Here is a 26,042-nt window from a genome sequence, read left to right as displayed (position 1 = left end):
TGCCAATATTGTAACTAAACGCAATCATGCCGATAAACAACCTCTAAAGAGAGAGAGAGAGAGAGAGAGAGAGAGAGAGGCATGTTGTTAGCATGCTGTTTGTGTAATCTGTGTATTTACGAGTACAGAAGTGTGTAAAGACAGATTACAGGAGCGGATGATCCGCAGGCACCAAAGCGTCTGATTTATCACCTCTGCCTGTAATCGTGCTGCTTAACACACAGGTTTGTCCAGATTAAGTAATTACCTTAAAGCCGAAGTTTATTATCTTTAAGTCTGGCGTGATGATAAAAGGAGGCCTGTCGCAGAGACGGAGCGCACACGAGCGCTGGCGCGGAATGAATAAGGGAGATAATTAAAATGCGATGCATTAAAGTGGCGTTTCTGTGGGCGCAGTCGGTGCACGCCGCTTCTTACATTCATGTTAGCCATGCGAAAACCCTGCGAGAGAGAACAGCTGGCCCAAAGCTGCAGCCGGTGCACATCTGTACACAAAACAAGAAACACACCTGAAGTATTGCTAAAAGATGACTAGAATACACGTTCCTGGTGCTATTGTTCCATTTCAAAAATATTTTTTTAAACGCTATGTTGACTTTACAGGAGTGTGTTTGGTTTTGCGGTTGCAGTGGGAGGTCAAGACAACATCAGTCCACACGAGGCATCTCTGACGGATGGTCTTATGGGCAGAAAATAGCCACGGTCACTTCCCGCTTCACACCTTCTGACACCCGGCAGGCTCTTGAGAAACACAGATGACCAGAGACTCTAAAATAGAGATGTGGTCGATCAGCAGTCCGAACCATCAGAGCGGAGAGAACGCAACGCTGCAGGACGCTGAGCAGGCCGGTCACATCACCAGGGTCATCTCACAGGACACATGCGGAAAAACACCAGACACACAGATTTGCTGATGTTTTCGCACCCAAAGAAGCTTAACTGATCGAGACGTTTTGAACACAAAGAATTCCTCAGGCAATTATTAACTACTTTTATCTTCTTACATCAATAGTGATGTAATGTTTTTGAATTCATATTGAAATTTAAATGCCGAAAATTGGAACAATTGCAACTAATTTTTTAATTAAATTGTGATCTCAACATTTAAACAACAAAAAGCATCATTGTCAAAATGATTGTCAAACAATGTTAAATAAACAACTGTGAATGATGAAATCCAAGTCAAGGCTCTCAGACTCCAGCAAAACCACAAAAACCATCAGAATACAAAGAGACTCTACAGCTGAAGAAAAACAACCTCCACACGTCAGTCTGCTCCATGTACTTAAACAAAACAATCCGACAAAACCATTCCAAGGTTTAAACATGCATTCAATTCCAAACGCAAAACATCTGCACAAATTTGAAAACAAATAAGATTTTACACACTTAATCTGCTGCGGTGTTCACCGATCGTCATTAAGAGAAAACGTCTGAAGCTGAATGAAAACCACGTGTTGAGTGCAGACCCATGCATGCCAGGGGCATCCACAGGGGATTATGGGTAATCAGCAACTTTTACTGTACAGCACGGATCCAAAACGTTCTTGTCTCATCATCTCTCACAAACGCTACACATGTCAAATCCACAAAGCTGTGCATGAATGTTTGAAGTTCAAAAGCTGTCTTTAGTACACTGACCTTTGACCCTTCAGATCGTCACCAAAACCAACATCACACTGTTCTGAACAAACATAAGTGTTTTCTAAAGAGAGATGAAAATATTGATAGAATATCCTCTGATCCTCAACGATTCAAGCGGGATGGTCTTCAGGTGTAAGAACTGAAAATATCTTTGATTTGACATAAGTAGATTAAATGTCTCCCGAGAGAACGCAGAGACAGAAGAATAAAAGGAAGTAAGATATGATTTAAGGTATCAAAAAAAGGGAAGTTTTAATTGAAATTCTTTAATTGAATAATGAACTTTAGTCTTGACAGATATCATTGCTTAAGGCAGAAAGTGTGGATTAAAAAGCGGGCGTCTGTGGGCATGTGACCCTGTTTTCACTGTGACCTGGTTTGTGGTTCACTGTAATTAGCTTTTGTTGCTCCTGCGTGTCAGGATGAAGGTGAAGCGCAGGGATGTGTTCAACAAAAGATTTAGGATTATTAGAAACAAGGAAGAATGATGAGCAACCCCTAAACCAAACTGTCAAAGCCGCAGATTATACGAATGTATATGAGTGAGACGTGTGAAATAAAAAAGAATTTAACTCAAAACTAAAGATAGACAGTCAATACAACTTGATGATGTTGTGGGTTTGCTCTGTGGAGTTGATGATATGTGTAACTCTAACCGCCGGCTCATGAACAGAGCAGTGACTGCGGGGGTCCGGGGGGCACATCTCATACGGCGAGAACTGGGCCTCATCTGATTTTCTCTGTAATGTATCCACAGTAATAAGGACTGTCGGAGGTGATGTGACCGTCCTCATGTCAAACACTTATTACACACACACTCCTGTACAAACGCTCATCATTCACATCTGAGATTCTATCTACACACACAAAAAACACAACAGCCGACTGTGAAAACTGCAGGTTTCTCAACAAACAAAAAAGTACAGGGAAGTAAAGATGAAAGAAAGAAAAAAAGATGACCGAGAAGAAAGAGAGAACGTCATCAATAAATAAAGAAATGAAGAGAGAAAGTATAAGAGAAAGACTGAGATAAAGAAAGAAAGAGAGAGAGAAGCAATAAATAAAGAGAAAGAGACAGAGAGAAAGAGAAAGAAAGAAAGAAAGAGAGAGAGGAGCAATAAATAAAGAGAAAGAGAGAGAGAGAAAGAAAGAATTGGACAAAAATACTGAAAGAAAAAAAGAAAATGGACCAGAGAAAAAGCATCAAATAGATGGTAGATAGTTGTGTTTGTTAAACACGTCATCACTGCTCCAGTGTCTATGACATCATCACATTGAGTTGAGCTCTGACTCGTGCCGTCTCGAGAGCTGCCGACTGTTTTCATGAGCCACCCGGAGCTCACATCACACACACACATCACAAAAACACACACACACATCATACACATCATACACACACATTACACGCACGCACACATCACACACGCATCACACAACCATCACACGCACGCACACATCATTCACCACACACACATCACGCACACACGCACACATCATACATCACACACACGCATGCACGCACACACACACTCATGCACGCACACACACACACACACACACCACACACGCATCACACACTCATCAGACACATATTAGACACAAGCACGCACACGTCACATACAGACACACACACACCAGACACACATCACACACAGACACACACAGACACACACATCACACAGACACACATCACACACACATCACACACACGTGGAGTATGAGGGGGGAACACTCATGTTAAGCACAAAGAACTTCATTCACAAGCCGATCTTTTGTGAAGCAGGAGGGGGAAAGACTCACTGAAAGCAATCTCACGACCCCCTCGACGAGTCACTGATGAGAAGTCTTCATGAGTCTTTACTCTGTACAGTACATCATTTACATAATAGAGAGAAACAACAAAAATGCTCACATATCACTTTCATCACATCTGCTCAACACGCCTCACAACGTTTCACATCTCCACAAGAACATCTGCCACAGCACTGGCTTAAACTAACAGGCCTTTATTAGTGTTTATGAGAGGAGAAAAACACAGTAGGTTTGACACTGAATCAAAAGAATCTCTGTTAAATAGGTCCTCTACGCCTCGATGAAGCTCACTGAATACTGTATAAAAACATCTCTTGATTTGCCACACTTTCTCTAATCTCTCATTAAGATGATTTTATAACAAAGAGTAAACAGCTTTAGTGGATTAAATCCATTCTGTGATGTGGCTCTATAGTGTTTTAAGCAGCTATTTAAAATTGTAGTGACCGAAAAATAAAAAAATTACCCTGAAAATAACGCCATCATTCTGAAAAATGGAAAAGTTGAAAATGTTACAATTTGTCAAAAAACCCAAAATCAAGAAACATTTTGTCTGTACAGAGTTGTGAAGTTCTTTGAAGGTTGTTGTGACGAGTCACCCCTGGCGCAGTCAGTGTCGCCATGGAGATTAAGCGGATCAACGAGGCACACCTGCCGGTCGTTACAAATCAAGGCCAACTCGGCGGCTATAAGAGAGTCTGCCTCAGATCACAAGGTGAGCAAGATCTCCTTTGGACATGCGTCTGGTAAAGGCTGTTCTCTTACCTCTCCCCAGGCTCGGACGAGTAACGACCGGCAGGACCGCGCACCCATACCCCGGAAGCAAGGGAAGCAACAGAGGGTTGCAAGACGGCTATACTCCCTGTAGGAGGAAAACAGGAAGGACAATCTTCTCCCCCACGACTGTGGATCACACACACGTGGTGTATTCATTTTTTGGATTACTGTTTAAGTTTGTCATTTGTTGAATTAAAAGAAATCCCTTCGGGGACTTAAAACCTCTCCACGAGTGCGTGTCGTTGCTTCACCCGTCACATCTGGTGGAGAATGCGGGCATAGCAACGTTGCAACGATACGTACCCGTAATATTTTTTAATTTTTTCTCATCTTTCCCCCTGTATTACAGTAATCTGAGTTTTAGAAGTTCTCTCTTTCTCGGACCAATGGATGAAGTGGTGCGGCGGTTGGCTGAGGTCGTGGTACGACAGCAAAAATTTGCAGAACAACTGGCACAGCGGCAGGAAAGCACGGACCAAGCCCTGGGACTTTTAAGGGAAGCAGGTGCTATGCGAATCCCTCTGCCGGATGCGAGAACCAGCGCACACCAACTGTTGACCAAGCTCACCGCACAAGACGACATAGAAGCTTACCTCCACACATTTGAGGTCATTGCGTCACGGGAATCATGGGACAGAGCCGAGTGGGCAAAAATTCTTGCGCCCTTCCTTACTGGTGAAGCACAACGGGCCTATTACGCCTTACCCACCCCCGCCAGTGAAAATTATGAACTTCTCAAGAGGGAAATCCTTGCCAGGATCGGTCTCTCCCCAATCAGCGCCGCCCAGCAGTTCCAACAATGGGTCTATGACGAGCAGCAGCCGGTCAGGGCCCAAGCGGCCCAATTGACACGGTTGGGCCACCTGTGGTTACTAACAGGGGAACCTTCAGCCCTCCAGGTAGCCGAACGGGTGGTGGTGGACCGACTCTTGCGGGCCCTCCCACGCAGGTTCCGAACCTCGGTTAGCATGCGGGGCCTCACCAATATCCGCGAGGTCGTGGAAGCGGTGGAGCTCGCCGAAGCCACGGCAGCCCGGGACGCGGGAGAGAGAGTGGCAGTAGGACATCGGAGGATACCAATTAGATGGCGACCTGAGGAGGGTACCTCAAGGCCAGTCAACAGACCCGAGACACCACTCTCCCGAGACGAACCGATGCCCACCGAGCCAGGCTCCGCGGGGCCCCCAGCGTGGTTGGCGGGATGCACGGTGCATCAGGCTGTGCCCACCGGGGTTCCACGGCGGCCAGTACGGGTGAATGGGCGCCCGGTGACTGCCGCTTTGGACTCCGGCAGCTCAATCACTCTGGTCCGGCCCGGGGTAATCCCGTCCTATACCGCAGGTAAGTCCACCATCCCGATCACTTGTGTTCACGGAGACACCCGATACGTACCGGCCCGACGGGTAACCGTGTCGGCCGGCCCGGGCTCGTGGGTGCTGGAGGTCGGGGTGGTGGAGGACCTGCCGGTACCAATGTTATTGGGCCGGGATTGCCCGGGGTTTGAGCAGTTGTTGACAGCCACCGTGCAGCCTGCTGGCCACGGGGGACGGCCGCGGAAGCTCAAGTCCCAAAGAGACCGGAGACCACGACCCGCCCTGGTGGCTACGGACACCGAACGAGAGGGTGAGTGTCCTAACACTAATGTATTTGCTGACCTTTTTCAGCAGGTGACGGGAGGGGGCTCTTTTGGAAGGGAGCAGCGAGAAGATCCCCGGTTACAGAATTGCTGGAGCCAGGTCAGAGTTGTTGATGGAGAAGACCGCATGCCTGGTCCCCACCCCCTCCCACACTTTGTAATCAACAAGGGTCTGTTGTACTGTGCGGCTTCGAGAAGGGGGGAGGAAAAACTTCTTTTGGTGGTGCCGAAGACCAAAACAGAGGCGGTAATCGAGTTGGCACATACCCACCCAATGGCGGGACACCTGGCAGCGGCAAACACTATACAGCGCATTAGAGACCGGTTTCACTGGCCTGGCCTCGAAGGGGAGGCCAAAAGGTTCTGTCAAAGCTGCCCTACCTGCCAACAGAAGTCTCCCCAGCGTCCTCCCCCCAGTCCACTGATTCCACTACCAGTGATTGAGGTACCCTTTGAGCGCATAGGGATGGACCTGGTAGGACCGTTGCCGAAGTCTGCCCGGGGATACGAATATATCCTGGTCATCGTGGACTACGCAACGAGATACCCGGAGGCGCTACCCCTGAGGAAGGCTACAGCTAAGACCATCGCCAAGGAGCTATTCTTGTTCTTCAGCCGCGTGGGTATCCCCACTGAAATTCTGACCGACCTGACCAGGAAGGGGCAGCCGGACAAGATAAAGTGGAACCCTGAGGCGGAACGAGCTTTCCAGACTCTGAAGGAAGCACTGACAACATCCCCAATCTTACATGCTCCAGACTTTGGCTGCCCCTTCACCCTCCAGACAGATGCATCAGATACCGGACTGGGGGCTGTATTATCACAGAACAAAAATGGAGCAGAACATCCTGTGGTATACATTAGCCGTAAGCTCACCCCAGCAGAAACCCGGTACGCCACGGTGGAGAGGGAGGCTCTGGCCATAAAATGGGCAGTCCTGGAGTTGCGGTATTACCTCCTGGGACGTAAGTTTGACTTGGTAACGGACCATGCGCCACTTCAGTGGATGAGCAAGGCAAAAAATTCCAATACCAGGGTCACGAGGTGGTTCCTAGCGCTCCAGGACTACCACTTCAAGGTGATACATCGGGCCGGAGCCTCCCATGGCAATGCAGATGGTCTGTCTAGGATCTGGTCAGGATGGACAACTCGGACAGGTGACACTTCCCCTCCCTACCATCACTGTTTTTCGTCTCTCCACAGGACCAGGTCGACACTTTGGGGGGGGAGTGTGACGAGTCACCCCTGGCGCAGTCAGTGTCGCCATGGAGATTAAGCGGATCAACGAGGCACACCTGCCGGTCGTTACAAATCAAGGCCAACTCGGCGGCTATAAGAGAGTCTGCCTCAGATCACAAGGTGAGCAAGATCTCCTTTGGACATGCGTCTGGTAAAGGCTGTTCTCTTACCTCTCCCCAGGCTCGGACGAGTAACGACCGGCAGGACCGCGCACCCATACCCCGGAAGCAAGGGAAGCAACAGAGGGTTGCAAGACGGCTATACTCCCTGTAGGAGGAAAACAGGAAGGACAATCTTCTCCCCCACGACTGTGGATCACACACACGTGGTGTATTCATTTTTTGGATTACTGTTTAAGTTTGTCATTTGTTGAATTAAAAGAAATCCCTTCGGGGACTTAAAACCTCTCCACGAGTGCGTGTCGTTGCTTCACCCGTCACAGTTGTGTTTTTGAAATTTGTATCCTCAAGTATCAGAAACAAAGTTAAATCATTTATTTATCCTCTCTGCTCAGCGATCCTTCAGGATTTGATCAAACCTCTTTTCGGTTATGATGGAAGGTGTGGCCTAATGTGACGTAATATCTAAGTCTCCGCATAATAAGTCATTTCTCACGTCTATTTGTGAATGTATGGAGATAAATTGCAGCATCACGATCACATTTTCCTCTCACTCGGCGTGGAAGGAGATTGCTTGGTTTACGCTAAAATCACACGTCAGAAAGATGGAAAACTGAGAGAGGAAGATGAAATAGATGTTGAGCTTATGGGATCCTGCTTTAGATCGTATAATGAAGGCCAGAATTCACAGCGTAACTACTTAAAGTGACCTTCAGTGTTCGTCATGCGTGTTTCTAAAGAGAGCAGGGATTAAACAAAGGTGTGTTAGAACTTGATGATAAAGGCAGAAAAACGGTTCTCAAACCTACAGATGAGAACACCACAGAAGAGCAAAAGTCCTTCTAAATGGATCTGAGTGACCCTAAACCACACATACAAGCATCAAATGTGTCCAAATAAACATTATGAGGGAGACAAACCTGACACACGCAACATCAACACTGTCAGACCATCAGCTCATCAAAGAACTTCTACAGAAATAACACACGCTTCGTCAGCTTACACAGATCGTCTGGTTTGTTTTCTCACCCACACGTGTCGTCTGGATGTTGTGTGGCGAGACCAGCGGCGGTCATGTGACCTGGACCAGCTGCATGGCTCCATCAGCAAACTTTTACTCTCTTCGTGTGTATGAAAGTGCCAGCGCTCACCGGTTTCAATGAATTCTTTAGCTCTAGTTTTCTTTTACACAATGAGCAGAACTCACTTTAACAGTAGAGAAAGACACAACATCACAGAACACAAACCTGATGAACACAAAATCACATTGACTTACAGCGAAGGTGTACCTTATCTAAACATATCATAAATATCATAAGAGGGTGGGCTCGTCTGACCACAGCCAATAAGAAAGGACCTAACGACACCCTGGGCCATCATTCGACCACCCCGGCAACCAAAGTGACATGATATAAACCTCTTAAACAAACACCAAGAGTCATGTCTTTCATGAAAGGGGAAACTTCACGTTAGCATAGTTCAATCATATCAGCTAGAATGTAAACACTTTATAATGGAAATAATAAATGTAATTGAGTAAAAAATTGTTTATTAAAGATGCAATTTACACAATACATATGTCACAAACACCCATATCCCAATATTTTGTGATGACATTGTGAGATTCGTTTTCATTTCCTTTTCATTTTAAGTTAATGATTTTTTCTTTTTCAATAAAGAGTTTAAAACATCCATGTTGGTTCTATAACTTTCAAATTTTAATAGTATTGTTATCAAAATTTAATTGTAATTTTTTTGTGTCAAGAAATATTAATGCCATGACAATGTTTGTGCCTTTAGGGATGAAAGTCTGTGGTCCTTAAAAGCCCAGTGAAATCCTAGAGGTCGAGGGGTCTCAGAGGACTGAAGCTCATTTACTCAAGCAGAGATGCTGCAAACATACTGCCGGAGAGAGAGAGAGAGAGAGAGAGAGAGAGAGAGATGTATATTGATACGTATATATAGATACTTATATACTTTTATTTTTCTATATATAATAATCTGCATTTATAGCAGAATGTGTATAGTTTTATCATGCCAATAAAGCTTCTTTGAATCTTGAGAGTGTGAGAGAGAGAGAGAGAGAGAGAGAGAGAGAGAGAGAGATAGATAGATAGATAGATATAGAAAGAGAGAGAGAGAAAGAGAGAGAGAGAGAGAGAGAGATAGAGAGAGAGAGAGAGAGAGAGAGGAGGAGAGGGAGAGATAGAGAGAGATAGAGAGAGAGAGAGGGAGAGGGAGAGGGAGAGGGAGAGATAGAGAGAGAGAGAGGGAGAGGGAGAGGGAGAGGGAGAGATAGAGAGAGAGAGAGGGAGAGGGAGACAGAGAGAGAGAGATAGAGAGAGAGAGAGGGAGAGGGAGACAGAGAGAGAGAGACGGAGACGGAGAGATAGAGAGAGAGGGAGAGGGAGACAGAGAGAGACGGAGAGATTGAGAGAGATAGAGAGAGAGAGAGGGAGAGATAGAGAGACGGAGAGATAGAGAGAGGGGGAGAGGGAGAGATAGAGAGAGAGAGAGAGAGAGAGAGGGAGAGGGAGACAGAGAGAGAGAGAGACGGAGAGATAGAGAGAGAGGGAGACAGAGAGAGAGAGAGAGAGAGAGAGAGAGAGAGAGAGAGAGAGAGGGAGAGGGAGACAGAGAGAGAGAGTGAGACGGAGAGATAGAGAGAGAGGGAGACAGAGAGAGAGAGAGAGGGAGAGGGAGACAGAGAGAGACGGAGCGATAGAGAGAGAGGGAGACAGAGAGAGAGAGAGAGAGAGAGAGAGACTTGTAAATAAGGGAGGAATGGGGCGTGTTGTATTTGGGTGAGATTTATTTCTCCAGATGTCTCAGAGCTCAAGATTACACTAACAAGCGTTTGATGAATGAATCAAGTTTTCAAATACAATAACTAATATCAGATCGACCCAACTAACCGCCCAGCTGCTTTATATCGCATTACTATAACATATCAACCATGCAGCCAAACCCTGTGAGGTCATGATGACATCACCGCATGTTTGCGTTAATACGCAACCATACGTGTTAGTCTGTAAGTGTGTAATAAATCTCACTTCTGGCTCTCTCCTGGATTTTAATAATTTTAGTGAATAACTCACATAAAACCGTGCCGTGCTGTTATATGATGAATTAAACTCTTGTGGGTTAAGTGCAATGTTTCACATCAAACTCCACTTTTTCTCTGTTGTGATCTCTGGGCCGTTCCGTCTCCACTGAGTCTCTAAGAAACAACTTCTGTTTTTTTGCTGAAGGAAAAGAGCTTTCAAAACCCTCATGCATCTAAAGTTGCAATCAGCTCGACCGTCTATAAATAGACTCCAAAATGAGCGGGCGAGAGACTTTGAGTAAGTCTATCTAATCTTTCTCTTTCTGGGCCCCAAATGAATCTCAGATTAAAGGAGGCGAATCTCACAAAGCCATCAAGCTAAATGTTTGCAAAATGTATGTAACCTGTGGAGTCATTAGCCCCGCCGGAGAAAAGTGCTTCCATGTGGGTAAAAAATGGAAATAATTAGCTTCTCATCGGCAAGAGCTTTCTCATTAAATACATATGACCCGGCACATGAGACCGAGAGGATTCCATTCCAAAATATCTTATATACACGGTCAAAAGTTTAAGATCACGTTTTAAAAAACACAACTAAAAATCCAAATAAGTATATAAAACCACTTTACAAAAACAGAAATGTATGTCGGGCATCCTTGAGGTCTCAACACGAGAAACCATAAATAAAAAACCATAAATAAAATCAGAGTGAGTATTTGTTTCGTACTAATAAACATTCGATCATACATCTAAAGATCTCGAAGTTATAAGAACTGTTTTAATGATTAAATGAGCTGTAACCTCTCAACAGATTGTCTGGAAGAAATGTAAAAAAAAGGTAAAAATATCAATTACATTTTTGAAATAAAGAAAAATAAATAGCTGACTAAAAACAATATGAGAGTTAAGCTAAACTTCACTTTAACACTTTTAAAAAGAGAGAGAGTTTAATTCGGCCGTCTGTTTGTAAATAAGTGTTTGGGTTCTTGTTTCTGTCTCTGTCTGCATCTGCAGCGCATTACTGTAAATAAACACAATAAAAACCGCGAGTGCCCTGAAGACGAGCTTCTCGCCGCGGCCTCAGCAGGCGTGTGAACCGGCCCTGCGAGAGACTCATTTACAACCAACAGAGTAAGAAAGAAAATTCCCTTCTCAAGAAGATTAGTGGACGTGCTTTTGCAGTCGGAGGTGGACGCGGTGCCGTTCCGGACACATTTTTCTCTGCCAGCGCGCTGACCCCTGGGGTCTCCCCCGAGCTGCTGAGGAGTTACCGTGAGGCCCGCCGCCCGCCTTCGTCAATTATTCACTGTCGCTGCCGCGACTTCATCCAGTTGATAAAGGAAAGCGTCCTTATCGGTTACCAGGCTCTCTTAAAAAACTATTTACACCAGCCGGCCCGCCACCATCCATCCAGCCCCTCTTCTGCTCTTTACACCACTTTCAGTTTTGAATAATGCGACCGCTTCTTCAACGTAAAATGCGACGCGATTTCAGATAAGGCGTGTTCTTAAACGCTTATATTAATCAAAATAGTATTTCTAGGATGTCATTTTACGGGAAACATCTGCGCGACCTCCCCGGGTTCAATCGGTGGCCGCAGGTCATATTGCGTTTAGTTCACATGTAGTCGATTACACCTTCAGCTTACCATAAATCACCGTAATAACCTTTGATTTGCTCGCTCGCATGCAAGAATACACGTTTAGGCGTGGCTGTATTTACGTTTGACCTGGGTGCTGTCGGTGCGAGCGTGCGTTTGGTTCACGTCTGTAAAGATGTTAAGTATCCTGCCCGCCGCTTCCCTCAGGGCCGACCCGACTCAGCAGAAAACAGGCTTCCAGCACGGCGACGGCGCTCGGCTCGACCATCAATCACCTCACAACACGACACGCTCACTTTCACCATGATGTATGTCGTGAGTCACCGATTCCAGTTAATCAAGTCATTACCCACAAGCCCCGGAGCTACATCAGCTGACCTGCTTTATACAGCCTCACAGCGTTCTCTAAAAATGCATTGAGTTTTAGATTCGCACCGTATGAGACCACATCGAACATTTTTATTAAAACTTTAAATGAGGATTTTTTGAAAAATGGTCAGACGTTTGCAACATTTATTTATCTTTGTTTATGTTCATTACAACATTTACTAATAAATGTTTAGAATTGAACTTTGTGTCTGTTAATATTGGTCAACTAACAAGAATGAACAAAAGATTATTGTTTTATGATTAGCTGACATTAAAAAGTATAAATAAATGTTGAAAATATGAAGTTGAGTTTGGTTCTAAAATGAGATTTTCTTTCAAATATATTTTTTTATTGTGCATTACAATTAATATCAATCACACTGCAGTTGGTTTGTTTTGATTTAAGCAATAATAGATAAAACAAAACAGCTAACTAACACAATAAAACATGATAACATACTACAAAACACAATTTTTTAAATAAGGACTCTTCATATAATGTTAATTCGTGTGAGCATTAAAAATGTTAATGAATGAGAGTTTTTTTTAAAGTCTACAATTAAAAATATGTTATGAAAAATTTAATTCTGCCTTTTTCTTGTCATTAAAAATACGCAAAATAAAAACATTTTCAAAAACCGTCCCAGACTGTTGAAACTAATTCATAAAAACCATAAATCACAGATGATAATATCTCTTTATCTCAATTAGGCCTGTCACAATTTTGACATATGGCTGACAATTAATTGTCAATTAAATAATTACGATTATGCCAATTAATTGTCTGTTTAAAGGCTAACGATTTAACTATTAATGACAATTAATTTATTCAATGAAGAAAATATACACCTTAGAAATGTGAAAATTTTGGAAATAACTAATATAATTTACTGTTGCGTGACCTGTAGCGCTAAAACTAGATATTGAGGTCTGGAAACAAAACACACCAACACAAAGCTAACACAACTGAAATGATGGAGAAACGTCATTTGAATGTAACAGTGAGTCAGTAGACGTCAAACGCTGCAGATACGAAATAATTGCGATGACGTCAAATAATTGCGATGAGACGATTTTTTAATAACTGTGACCGTCCAACATCTGAGAACTGAACAATAATAAATAACATTTTCTCTAGATATGCAGGTAAATCTCACTCCTACACAAAGAAGAATCGCATAAATGAGTAATAATTGATGTGGATATTTGCGATATTTGCAATTCAGATGAATGCAAAACACCACAAATGCCGCTACTTTTAAAAAGTGATGTTGCTATTGTTCGTGATGTATGCGTGAACGCTTCATTTCAATGCATTTATTACGGCAGTCTATGCAAACGCTTGCCAAGGACGAGTTTACAAAACAGCGCTGGTACCTGAACATATCTACGGCCCACCACGCAGGCGAGTGTCCGGTAAAAGAGAGAGAGCCGTGGACACTCGGTCACATTTTAATTGAATACATGCATTGTTTTCCCTTTGAAATCAGTGGACTGATGCTCAGCTTCATTATATGCATAGAGGTCTACGAGAGCGGGCCCCGGGCCCCCAACATAAAACAAATGACCAGCCCTCGTGATAAATGGTTCTATTAGCAGTCCAGATTGTTAAAGTCAGATATAACCGAGCGCAGGGGAGAGGCGGCCCATTTATTTTCCCGCTCCTCACACAAATAGCTTGTTTTTTTATGTGTAAATAACATATTAAAAGTCTGCATTAGCCGTGTTCTCTGATGGAGAGGAAACTGCTGGGGATAAATAATGTGGGACAGGGCATAAAACACAAGAGCGGTTTAATGGCGGAGGGCCGCGGCGTCTTCGCGGTGGGCATGACTTAGGTGACAACACCGCCGCAGCCCGTTGTAAACTCCACATTGACCATAAAGCCGGCGTATATTAAAACGCTGTGCGTCTCTTCGCCAGCAGACTCGAGGGAATGTGATCTCGGGTTCAAGGACCTCGTGCTGCATATTCACTTATCAGAGTCTGCGGGCCGGAATAATAAAGCGGATTAAAGCGATAAGTAATTGCTCTGTCGCCGGCAAACAGCTGAGGCTCATTCATGAGAGTGAAGAAAGAGACGCGACTGGGCCGTACGACAGCTAAACAACCTCACAGACACCAAAGATGCTTAAAGTTTACGACTGATGACATACAGAACTGAAGTTTCTTTAAATGGTCGTGGGGAAAACATTCACCTGGTTGAGTCAGGTTTAAGCACAAGTTTAATGTCATTTTGTAAAGAATACTTCAAAAGGATTTTATGTGTTTTTTTACAGCTGTGAAGAGTAAAAGATCAGGAGAAATATAAAATTTTTTAACATATAAACAGATATATCAAAGAATCATCAACCTCATCTCGTGAAAATTCATAATTATTTCAAGATTTAAGATGTGGCTATTTGGTTTGAATTATTACGATGTGGATCGTACAATAAATTATCGTACATTTTTATAAAAAACATTTTGAGGAAAACGCAATAATAAAGCACAACACCCGGGCCAGTCACTGGTGCGCATGCAGAACTTACTGAAATGTATCAATTCATATGTGACCCTGGATCACAAAACCAGTCTTAAGTAGAACAGGAACATTTTTAGAAAAAGCCAAAAATACATTGTTAGGGTCAAATTTATTGATTTTTCTTTTCTGCCAAAAATCATTAGGGTAGTTATTAAGGATCATGATCCATGATGATATTTAGTAAATTTCCTACTTTAAATATATCAAAAGTTTATTTTTGTGAGTAGATGGCCTGCTACAGTGCCTCTGATTGACAACTTCAAAGGCAATTTTCTCAATATTTAGATTTTTTGGCACCCTCACATTCCAGAGTGTAGAACTGTTGTATCTCCACCAGATTGTGTCCTATCCTAATAAACCATACATCAATAGAAAGCTTGTTTATTCAACTTTCGGATGATGTAAAAATCTCAATTTTGAAAAATGTGCCCATAAGACTGGTATTGTGATCCAGGGTCACACGTTACAAATTGGCCAACTCAAAACAGTTAAGAATTCAAGTAAAATTGTGTTAGAATAATGTAAACATAATGTAAACAGCGAGACGGTTTCAGACAACTGCTTCTTAAGAAAACACTGTCTGCTAAATATGGAAACACACGTGCACACACAACACACACACACACAGCTGTGCGACGGTGGAAACCATGAGGGGGGTCTCAGGTACTCAAACTACCTGCCGAGCAAAACGGCAGGAGCCCAATCATAAAACTCTTAAAAAAACATTCAGACTTTTCGCTCAGATGTTTCTCTTTGACAGCTCAGGAGATTTGATGGAGTTCTCAGTGTATCAACGTTAGTCTCCGATGAAAAAAGAGAAATCTGAGACGTAGATGAGACAAAAGTTTCCAGTCGCGCTTCTTTTTTACACAGCAAATGACTCAAAACTCATACAGACTGTTGATGTTCAGTGCAAAAAATTAAAACAAAGTATTAAAGTTGAAACAAATAGGGTTTGAAATGATAATTATCTTTTATTCGCTCTTTATTATTCATTCGCCCGGAACATCCCCGCAGACAAAACTAAATATTGTTCTTATTGTCAAACGACAAATGTCCCAATTTCAAGAAGCTCTTTGATAAACAATGAATGACTGTTTTAAATACTGGCAGGCCACCAAAGTCTTTCATTCGTATCATGAAAAAAAACGGCACAAAGTTTATTACCATTTCAAAGGCGGAGCTGTGGCAACATCTCAGCGGCTCTCAGACGGGCCGCGTGTCGTCCTGCCGCTTCAAATAATTCATTACGTTTATACTCCGGAGGTCAGAAGAAGCTCCTTCAGTCTCATTATACACGACTTTTATCACTCGTCCACAGACATGTTTAAAACATGCTCTCTCTCTCTCTCTCTCTCTCACCGTCATATCATCCCCAGACTCCGAAGACCACAGAGCAGATATAAAACTAGAGAAAGTTTGTCATATTTAATGTCCACGACAGATTTCCTACAATGTGCAGCTCTAATAAAACGTGACAAAATTGTCTCAATGGTTTCTCCTAAAATTGATTCAGAGAAATAAAATTGTGTAGATTGTAGAGATCTGGATTTGTGTAATTGTGATGAGAAATGTTCGAGTTGATTTTGAGATCTTCACTAATATTGAATTTTTATTGCATACTTGACAAATCTGAGCTCAGTTTGTTGACATCTCTTCTCCAACTAACATATGAACAGAGACATTTACTGACATTTCTTTTTCTCAGGAGAACAGCTGAGACGCACATGAGAAATAATCGAGATATTAGAGAGATCTCATCTAAGTTTCTTTCTTAGGTTTAATTCTCCTGATCATTTTATTCTGAACTGTTTTAATTCACTTTAAATCATTTTTAAAGTCCTTGTTTTTTTGTGATAATTTTTATCATTTCTATGTAAAGCATTTTGAATTACCATTGTGTATGAAACGTGCTATACATAAACTTGCCTGGCATCGCAGATATTTCATCTACAAAACACCTGATCTCACACGCATCTCCTCGAGAGTTTGAACCCAAACGTTCTCAGATACTGTATGTGCATACAAAAGTCAGAGATCTCAACGTGAGCTCGTGCGTTTCTCAGATTCTTCAGAGAGTAAATGAGCTTCACTGTGTTTGTGTCAATACAAGACCGTGACATCACCGATCTTCAGAAACCATGAGAGAAATATGTGAGATGACAGCGAGACTTGATGAAACGCCACAAAGACTACACAGCCATCATCGGCCTCAACACCACATTTTAGTAAGAAAACACAGACTGGTTGTAAATCTTCAGAGCAGCGATGGAGAAAAGTCCAGGATTTATGATCATAAAGTCTTCTTTCTGTTCGAGCGTATTAATCATGTAAAAGTGAAAATGGCGCTCTATAAATAATGCCATTCATCTGCTGGCTTTCCACCGTGTGGCCTATTTTTCTGCTCCTTTCTTGAACAAATCACACATTTCTGTTTTCCTTACAATGGCAGGCCACCAAATTCTCTCGTGAATGTGTAACGCCTCACCAAACCACAGCTATATTACCATTTCAAAGGTGGAGCTCGACGGAGGGACCACGTCGTCCGCCGCTGTCATTTTAACTAATTCATTACATTTATACTCTGGAGGTAAGAATGATGCATCATTATTCGCTTCCTTAAGACATGTTTAAAACATGCTGCCTTTTTTATCAGTTCAGTCCCGTCCGATTCATCTCAGTGCAAACGCGCCGCAGAACAGAACGTTGGGTTCTGGCCCGTTATCAGAGATGATGAGCATTTCTCCCCGTGTGCCATTTTATCTTAGAAATGTATATTTCACGGGCATTTGATGCTGGTGAGATGTATAAGCTTGGACGCTTCACCTTTCTTAAAAATCAACTTTTACTAAAAAGAGAAAGGTCTGTGGCTTTGAAGAGATCTGTATGCTTGCGTTTGTGCATTTTTAAAACACACAGCCTGTCGCTTGCAAGAAAAAGGTTGACGATGACATTTCTTCACAATTTTAGACTCTCTATAATGACAATGCCCCAGGTCCTAAAACCACCTGCCATCGGTTCATAGTCGTAGAGACATAAACTTAATAAACTTAGTAAATATGACAACAGGACACAAAACTTTATATGTGGGAAAAGAGATTATAGACACGCTGGACACCTTGCTGAACTTCAACATAAAAGCATCACGTTCACAGCATGGATCCTGACGGGAAGTGAAAGCGTGTGTTAAAGAACAGACTCGTACCTCTGGCCAGAGATGATAGTTTTTTGGGCAGCTCGCTGAAGCCGTTTCCCTCCAGAGAGGACGTTTTACAGTCCTTCTTCTCAGCGGGCACACCGGTTTCCATTCTGACAAATACTGAGAGAGAGAGAGAGAGAGAGAGAGAGAGAGATCAATGATTACAACAGAAAAAAACTAAAATATTCTCAACTGTTAACTAAATAATTTTTGAGATGATGTCAGTACCCCGATGAGCTGACAGAGGGTGCAATACAGATTATAAAACCTCACACTTGTCTGAACACAAAAGTGAAGGAAAATGTATGACTTTGCCTTAAATTCAAACATATTAAAAACATATTAATGATGCATGTTGTGTAGAGTGTCTGAAGCCCGTCTTAAATCCCCTAAAACTGCAAAAAAGAATACATATCACAGTGTTTAGGCAAGAAAAGTAACACAAAACATTGTTAACAAAAGTTATAAGTGAATTCTTTGAGGGATTTTGTAAACGTGGTGCTCATCAGAGCCATTGAGAGACAGAGAGAGAACATTTTTTTCACAGCCATGGCGGTTCACAAAGTCTCTCATTGGTAACCTGAAGTTGTAACGCATGGATCTGCGGCGAAACAGACCGACTGTGACTAACTTTTAAATAAAAAAATGCAGGAAATAAAGCATTTAAAGAGAAAACAGGACTTCCTGGAACTATACATGAATCACGTGACGCGCGGAAATGTTGAATTAGCGTTGTCGAGACTCTCTCTCTCAACGGCACTGGTGCTCGTGTAAAACACCTCCTCCGTGATGCTGAGCTGCAGATGGAGCGTTTGTTGACTTAGAAAAATCTCACAAATTAAACTTCAGCAAATGAGCAACATTAAGAGATGATGCTTCACTTAGCAAACACAGTTAATACGTAAACATAATTACACTTCAACTCATTAAAAAAAATCATTTGTCTTATACGAGTTGTAAAAGCTGTTAAAATAGTTACCCAAGACACTAATGTCTCTTTATTGAAACGTCTTGAGTAAGGATTTGTTTTTCTTTTTTTCTTGTCTGTAAGCCGATTAAAGGCGGGACACGGTCGTGTGCATCTGTTTCCGCTTTCCTTCGCCAAACAAAGCGCGCCCCCTATACAGACACTGGCAGCACCAAACACTGACACATCTTACCCCACAGCCTTACAGAGAAACAACCACACATTCAACATCACTTAAATCATTCATAGATACAGCTTTTGTACTGTTGGACCTGTTCAGGACATCCAAATATCTAGAGTTGTATCCTCGCATGCTGTTGTGTTTTTGGAGAGGTTTCGGCATTCGTCTACTGCAGTTTGACTCAAATGAAAGACAAACGTGGAGATCATGTGAGATGTCAGGGTGTGATGGAGAACGCTCTCAGACGCCCCCGTGGCGCTCAGTGCCGGGTGCTCAAACTGGGACCAGTGTGACGGGATAATACAGGTGTCAAAGACCAAACAGACAGATGGTCACGCAAGCAAACGCTAACAACAGGCTCTCCCGTTTCTCCTGCCGTCGTTTAATCTGCTTGAGTCACGAGAGCGAACGAGTGCCAGGACCGTCACCGAAACGAGAGAAATATACTGTATGACTGACAAGAATTACCACAGGAAAAAAATTATGAATAGCGCAAAAATTAGAAAAATCACAGAAGTATTTCTCCTAGATATCAAAGGAGAGCAAATGGAGACATCTCATCTGCGTCTCAGGCCACGTTTACACGACCAAAAACAGAACGTTTTTCCTTTGTGTTTTTGAAAAGCTTCACGTACACAGGACAGCGTCGTCAAAACGGTCTGCATTTACACGGATCCAGGAAAACGGATAAAACTTGTGTAAAACAACAGGACGTGCCTTGGCACACGCACAGTTATAGGCTGAAAGTGGTTTTTAATACCGCTGGTCGACGTATATGTGTGTTTAAAGTCTGGCGAATGTAAATAGTGAGTCTCCGCTAGTGGTGGCTCGATACCAAAATTTTGGCTTCGGTACTTTACTAGAATCTAATACCAAAGCTTTGAGAACGACAGCGTCCTTTTCATTTTGATAGCCTTTTTCAAAAGTTTGCGTTTCAGTCAACTAAAGCACAGTTTTCCGTGGAAAAGGACGGCAAAAACGAATGTTTTTTTTTTGTTTTCAGTTTAAAGCGGTCTTGTGTAAACAGCCTCTCAGATATTTCAAAGAGTCAGAAATTTTACAAATGTGTCAGTCATTAAAGTTGAACTGAGCTCCGATTTGTCTCGTCTGCAATCAAAAGTCAAAGATCTCACTATGAACTCAAATATTTCTCATCACATTTATTCAAATCCAGTTTTTTTTTGTTTCTCTCAAGCAATTTTGTGAGAAACATCGGAGACTCGGTTGATACTTCAATGAAACACAGACACACAGCGTACGCTGACTGAGAGCTTACTAAACAAAAAACAGCTGCAAAATATTCCAAATCTCATCCAAAGGATAGAAATTAAATCTGTAACTTCGAGAAAAAACTCACATCTCATCCCAAACACATAAAAACATCTCATGTATTATAAAGGTCATGACAGTTGTCAGTTTAAACAAATTGGGCCTCATCAAAATTGTTAAGCATCAATGTCTATAAAGCGCAGCATAGAATATAAAATCAATTGCTAGTTTTTTACGGGCTCTCAAGGGTCCGGACTGTCCGGTCTGTGTGTGTTTATGAGCCGGCGGGACCTTTGAAGGGACTAACAGGTGTCTTGGGCTTCTCCCCGGCAATTCAACGTCCCGACTAAAGATGTGACGTCCCCTGCGGCGGGTGTGAGCTCATTAACACACATCACACACACAAAAACGTGTTAATTACAGCCGCTGAAATAACAGCGGTCATTCACACGCTGGCGCTGGCCTGAGATCAGTGAGTTAAAGCCTCATATTCATCTGTCAGAGGGGCCGTGATCTAAGGATTATCACTTTCAATGTGCCAGGAATATACAAGAAACCATCACACAATTCATGCACGTGACAACAGATGTTGTATTTCTGATCAGTTTCATCTTAAGTAGACGTAGAAGAGTAAACTCTTTTAGGACAAATATATACATCTTTAAACATTAAATAGTCTCGTACTATAAATGAAACAGAAATGGTAATTAGACATTGTGACGTATAACAGGATTGAATGGTCATTTACATTTCCAACAAACTTCTGATGGCCTCAGAGGATCATTATTTCTAAGCGCTCGGTGTCTTTAGATACACAAACAGCCATTCACGGGTCACAAAAGAGACTTGAGGGGGAGATCATTGAGCAGAGACCCCCTCAAGATGTCATTGTGTTCCAATAAACCACATGTTTGTTTTTAACAGATCCAACAGTCCTCTCCAGAGATCAGAAATCAAAGCCTGAACATTAAATTTTGAACATCAAATCACACAGTTAAATCAAGCTGTTTCACCAGGTGAAGATTTCATGGGAATCTGTACTATGTGAATCATTCAAAACTTTACAATTATGTACAAAAAACAGATAAAGCAGATTATTAAATACACAAATGAGATTGTACAAATGTATACAAGTTTACCAGCATAAAAAAGCAAAACATATTACCACACAGCATACGATAGTGTTGCTTTACTAAAAATAAACTAATTAACAAAAGATAAATCACTGTGTTATATCACCGTTCAAATAAGAAACAGTTTGACCATTATAAAAACTTTCATTTTATTGCAATCTATAAATTAGTTTGATAGAACTAGGGTTGGGAATCGAAAATCTAATTCCAAAGGCTAGGAATCCAATCGTAAACAAAAGGAATAGGAATCGGATACTTGAGATTAACATTTGAATTCCTCTCATCAATTCCTGTGTGCATATTTGTACATTGTTGTGTGATCTGATGCTATCTCACTAAATGACCTTATGAAAATTAACAATATTTTTATTACAGTCAGCAAAGTTTAAATGTAGAAAAATATGTAAACAGTCTATACACAAAACTGTGCTCATAATAATATGTATTGTTTACAAACAAGTCAATAAGCAGGCTGAGTGACCATACAGGTTGATATCTTAATGTTTTACTTCAACCACGGAATCGAAAATGTGAATCGGTAAGAATCGAAATCGATAAGCAGAATCAGAATCAGAATCGATAAAATTCTCAACAATTCTCAACCATACATACAAGTACATAAAACTAGAACATCAGTAAGCTCATAATAACGATTTGGGTCTAATTATGCGAGTTATGTCATCTGACTTGATTTCACTCATGCAAAGTACTTAAAATAACATGCAACTGTATGTTTCCAACAGAGGTGGCGATAGAGAGGCAAACGTTTGTTTGGTTTGAATGCATTAGATTCAAAGTGTGTTTCTGGGTCAAAGTGAGTCAAAACGCAGCAGGTCACATATAGACCATCAGAACGATGTTTAATGTGCAATGTAAATCCAGCCGTGTGTTTAAAAAAACTCATTAAAGCAGACAGAAAGATCTGATTCCTTGAAAACAGATCCACACAGATCTTCTGTCGTCTCCAGTAATGAATGTTTCTGTATCGCAGGCGCGGAAGGCTTTCTGGAAAGCGTTTGGCTTACACACTGGATTACTCAACGTAACCCCCTACCTCACCAACTGAAGAATTACAGCACGAGCTGTCGGCCAAACAAATGGATCTGACACAACACTGAAAGGTCAACAGAGCGAAATCCCTGAGAGAGTGCCGAGATCTGGCTTCGTCTCGCTCTCTTCGAAGTATTCAACCACTGCCATAGTTCAAACTCCACAACTCGTGTGTAATGTAACGCGAGTGTATTTGCTTACTATTTGAGCTTCATGCATCTTAAAACGCAAGAAAACAAATCTTCAACAGCACACCTAAAGTTCACCAGGGATCTTCATCGCTCAGGATTTGCTCTTTCATAGATCACGAGACTTGGGAAAGTTCTCATATGTGTATCAACGATCGCTCGGACGTAACATTTCCAATTCTTTAAGAAATAATAAAATACAAATAAGACACCTGTTTTCGCATCATGAGTGTACAAAGATACAGCAGATCTATCAAATTTAGGATATCATAACAAAGCACATTATTTGCTTTAAAAAGTAAATGCGATATTTCTGCCGTTTGGTCACTTTTGGGATCTGGAAGAACAGAGCTGCGATAGACTTTAAATTTAAACTAAAGAAAATCTAGTCTTTTCAAACCGGTATCACATCATACCGTTTAACAACAAAGAAGATTAGGTCGACATTAAACAAAGAAACCATGATGATGAATATGATACGCAAACCGTTTTGAGATTAACTCATTTGTTTTAATATGACCAAAGAGTTTGGATATTTTTCATATTTAAAACTTGACTTAAAACAGCAGGCGCAGTGATATCACGCAGCGCATTTCCACATTCCACACTTCCACATGCACTGCGTGATATCACAGCGCCTGCTCGGCCATGTTATGGTATCATGAGGTATCAAGTCCCCCAACGAATTCAGTCCCCTTTAGGACCCCGACTGGTATAAAAATTCACACTTTTGTGAATGTTTGGTAAGTGCTAGGGCTAGTTTTTTTCGCTTGGCTGGCTAACCACGTAGTTATATGCTATGCTAGTCGATACATAAGCTAACTAAAACAGAATTTCACTACCCATAGCCTCATATACATACTAGCATAGCAAGCACTTAATGTAAAAGACGTTAATGGTCATTTTAGCAAAGTTCTAGTGACACGTATCGTAATGTTATTTTGTAAGAATTGCAATCAGGCGCTAAAAGAGTTCCCAAATAGACGTTCTTGCAGCTTATAGAATCACTTGGAGTCCTGAAGGGGACCGAATACGCAGGTTGATTCGATATCTCATGACAACGGCAGCAAACGTCCTTGATTATTACGCCGGAATACGAGTATAGTTCCTGTTCATATCGGCATAGAAAATCACAACTTTTCATTTTCCTCCGGTCTTAGCACACGATATGAGTACAGAAGAGTCAAGTTTTAAATTGGAAAAATATCGAAACCCTTTGGTCATTTTTGAACGCGATGCTACTGGTCTTATTGGATTAAATGATCTATGATAAAAGTGCTATTGCCAGAACCGGAGATCGGCTGTATAGATTCCAAAACGGTAAAACTCAACTTTTTAACTCTGGGGGAGTTGGAGAATGAGCCTATATCCAAAAAAGGGGGGTGTTCCTTTAAAAGACAAAACACACACACATTCAGATCTGATTCACTCATGTCTCAATGTGACTCAGACAGACCAGAAATGTTCAGTAATGGATTGTGTGTGTGTGTGTGTCATGACTCATGTGTGAGTTTAGGTGATAGGAGACCCCCACGGCTCTGATCACACCCCCCGCCGCTAAGTGTAATATCCTGCGGGTCATATCCATCAGTGTGGCCAATGATAAACAGATGTTGTGATGTTCAGTCCTCACTGAAGTTCAGGGATGGAGGTCTTACACGAGGACCATCACATCACGCACGTGCCAAACGAGAGAGAAACACAGCACGTGACCCTCTCGCCTCAGTGTTTCTTCGGCCGTCACGGGTGTTTTTTTTCACAGCACACTTTGATCTGGAGGCCAAATGGTGTTTTTAAGAGACACTTTTGGTTGAACAGCAGGGCCGTAACGTAAACTTCCTCTCCGGGATGTTATGATTCTTCTGTCTGACGGGGACTCTTTTAAACACCGCTAGAGTTCACGTGAAGAGAACTAAGAGAGAAAGACCACAGAGATCTCAATGATGTCTCGAACTGTGCTCGCAAAGTGTGCAATTGATTTGATTTGAAAACCACATTGAGAAAGTAAAGCCCAGCTGAAGGTCATCAGAGGAGAAACCAAGTCAAAGTTTAAGTCGTTCTTTCAGTTCTTCTGCAGTTGAGCTACATTTCGACACCACTTGATTTCATCCGTCATCGTGTGAATCTAATACAGAACATACGCACACTCCAAACATCTCTGAGAGATCTCCACAGAGATCTTCTGGAATAACCGAACGTGAATAATGTAAACATCTGCGCTGCATGTCCCGAGCTGTTAAACACGTTTGAACCGGAGCCGAGCGCCGGCCGTGAGCCAACCCCGGTGAAAACCGTCAGGGATTTTCTGCTATCAGCCATTTATCTGCAACACGTACAATTCTATCAGCGCTGAACGAGATGATCCGTTTGTATTAGCGCTGTCGAATATTCTTGGGTTATTAAAGGAATATCATCCGGTTACCGCATCCCTTCAGGAATTCATTAAGTCGCGAATCAAAGGCGGCCAAGAGGCGCTACGGATACCCATCACGTTTCATAGAGAGGCGAAGATCTCGTGGCCCCAGCGGCCCGCCGATCTTTGATTTCAAAGCGCCTGGTGCTGTGTGATGTCCTTTCAGGAGAGAGAGATGATCTGATTTCATTCTCTGTAATTAGACGATGCTTGATTGTCTGATGAAGATCCTTCTGGAGTTCATGTGTGACGGGTCGAAACCGAACCTCTTCAGTACAGCAGGAGGTTCTTCAGACGTTTCTCTGTGTGAATCATGTCAGTCGCTCTGGTTTTACTGATCATACGCCAGATGTTCTCTTCTTTTGATTCTATCTAACCGCGACCCGACATTGTGTACTGTATATATTGATCTATAACGTTTTTGAAAAGAAAAATTGCAGGTTACTTCCATACTTTACAACAGGTACGGATCACACCTTTTACGATCCAATATGAAAATTAATGCTATCTTGCACTGAAGAGACAACACAAAATGAGCAAATCTAATTTTCTAAATGCTTAAACCAGCACAACACATGGAACAAAAGCAGAGCTAAATATTAACATTGAATCAATCTTTCCATGTGATTAATGATTTTAAGAAAAGTTGCATTTGGTGCCGTGCCTCGCTCATCTTCCTCAATAATTTCAGCTAAAAATATATAATCTTTTGAAAACTCAAATATTCCCTTTTTCAGGGTGATTGATTTTAGAAAGATATTTACAGCTGAATATGACACAGCGGAGAGAAAAAATGCACATTTTTATCTTTCTAGCACTCACTGAAGAAAACAAAATGATAAACTCATTTTCATACACTCTGAAGCCTATGATGTG

At 42.1% G+C, this 26,042-nt stretch overlaps 1 protein-coding gene across 2 annotated transcripts in view; it reads right to left on the bottom strand.

Moving 5' to 3' along the window:
- Positions 1–26,042, bottom strand: part of gli2b (GLI family zinc finger 2b) — a 59,720-nt gene that overhangs the window by 28,796 nt on the left and 4,882 nt on the right. For both annotated transcript variants that reach the window (XM_056735520.1, XM_056735521.1), the window contains one exon: positions 17,972–18,085. In XM_056735520.1, coding sequence (XP_056591498.1) covers positions 17,972–18,085 — 114 coding nt within the window. The remainder of the gene's footprint in view (positions 1–17,971; positions 18,086–26,042) is intronic.

The sequence above is a fragment of the Triplophysa dalaica genome, chromosome 21, assembly GCF_015846415.1.
Source record: "Triplophysa dalaica isolate WHDGS20190420 chromosome 21, ASM1584641v1, whole genome shotgun sequence".
In the NCBI taxonomy this organism is placed as follows: Eukaryota; Metazoa; Chordata; class Actinopteri; order Cypriniformes; family Nemacheilidae; genus Triplophysa; species Triplophysa dalaica.
Note: the sequence above shows the minus strand (reverse complement) of the source record. Positions and strands in the feature narration are given on the sequence as shown.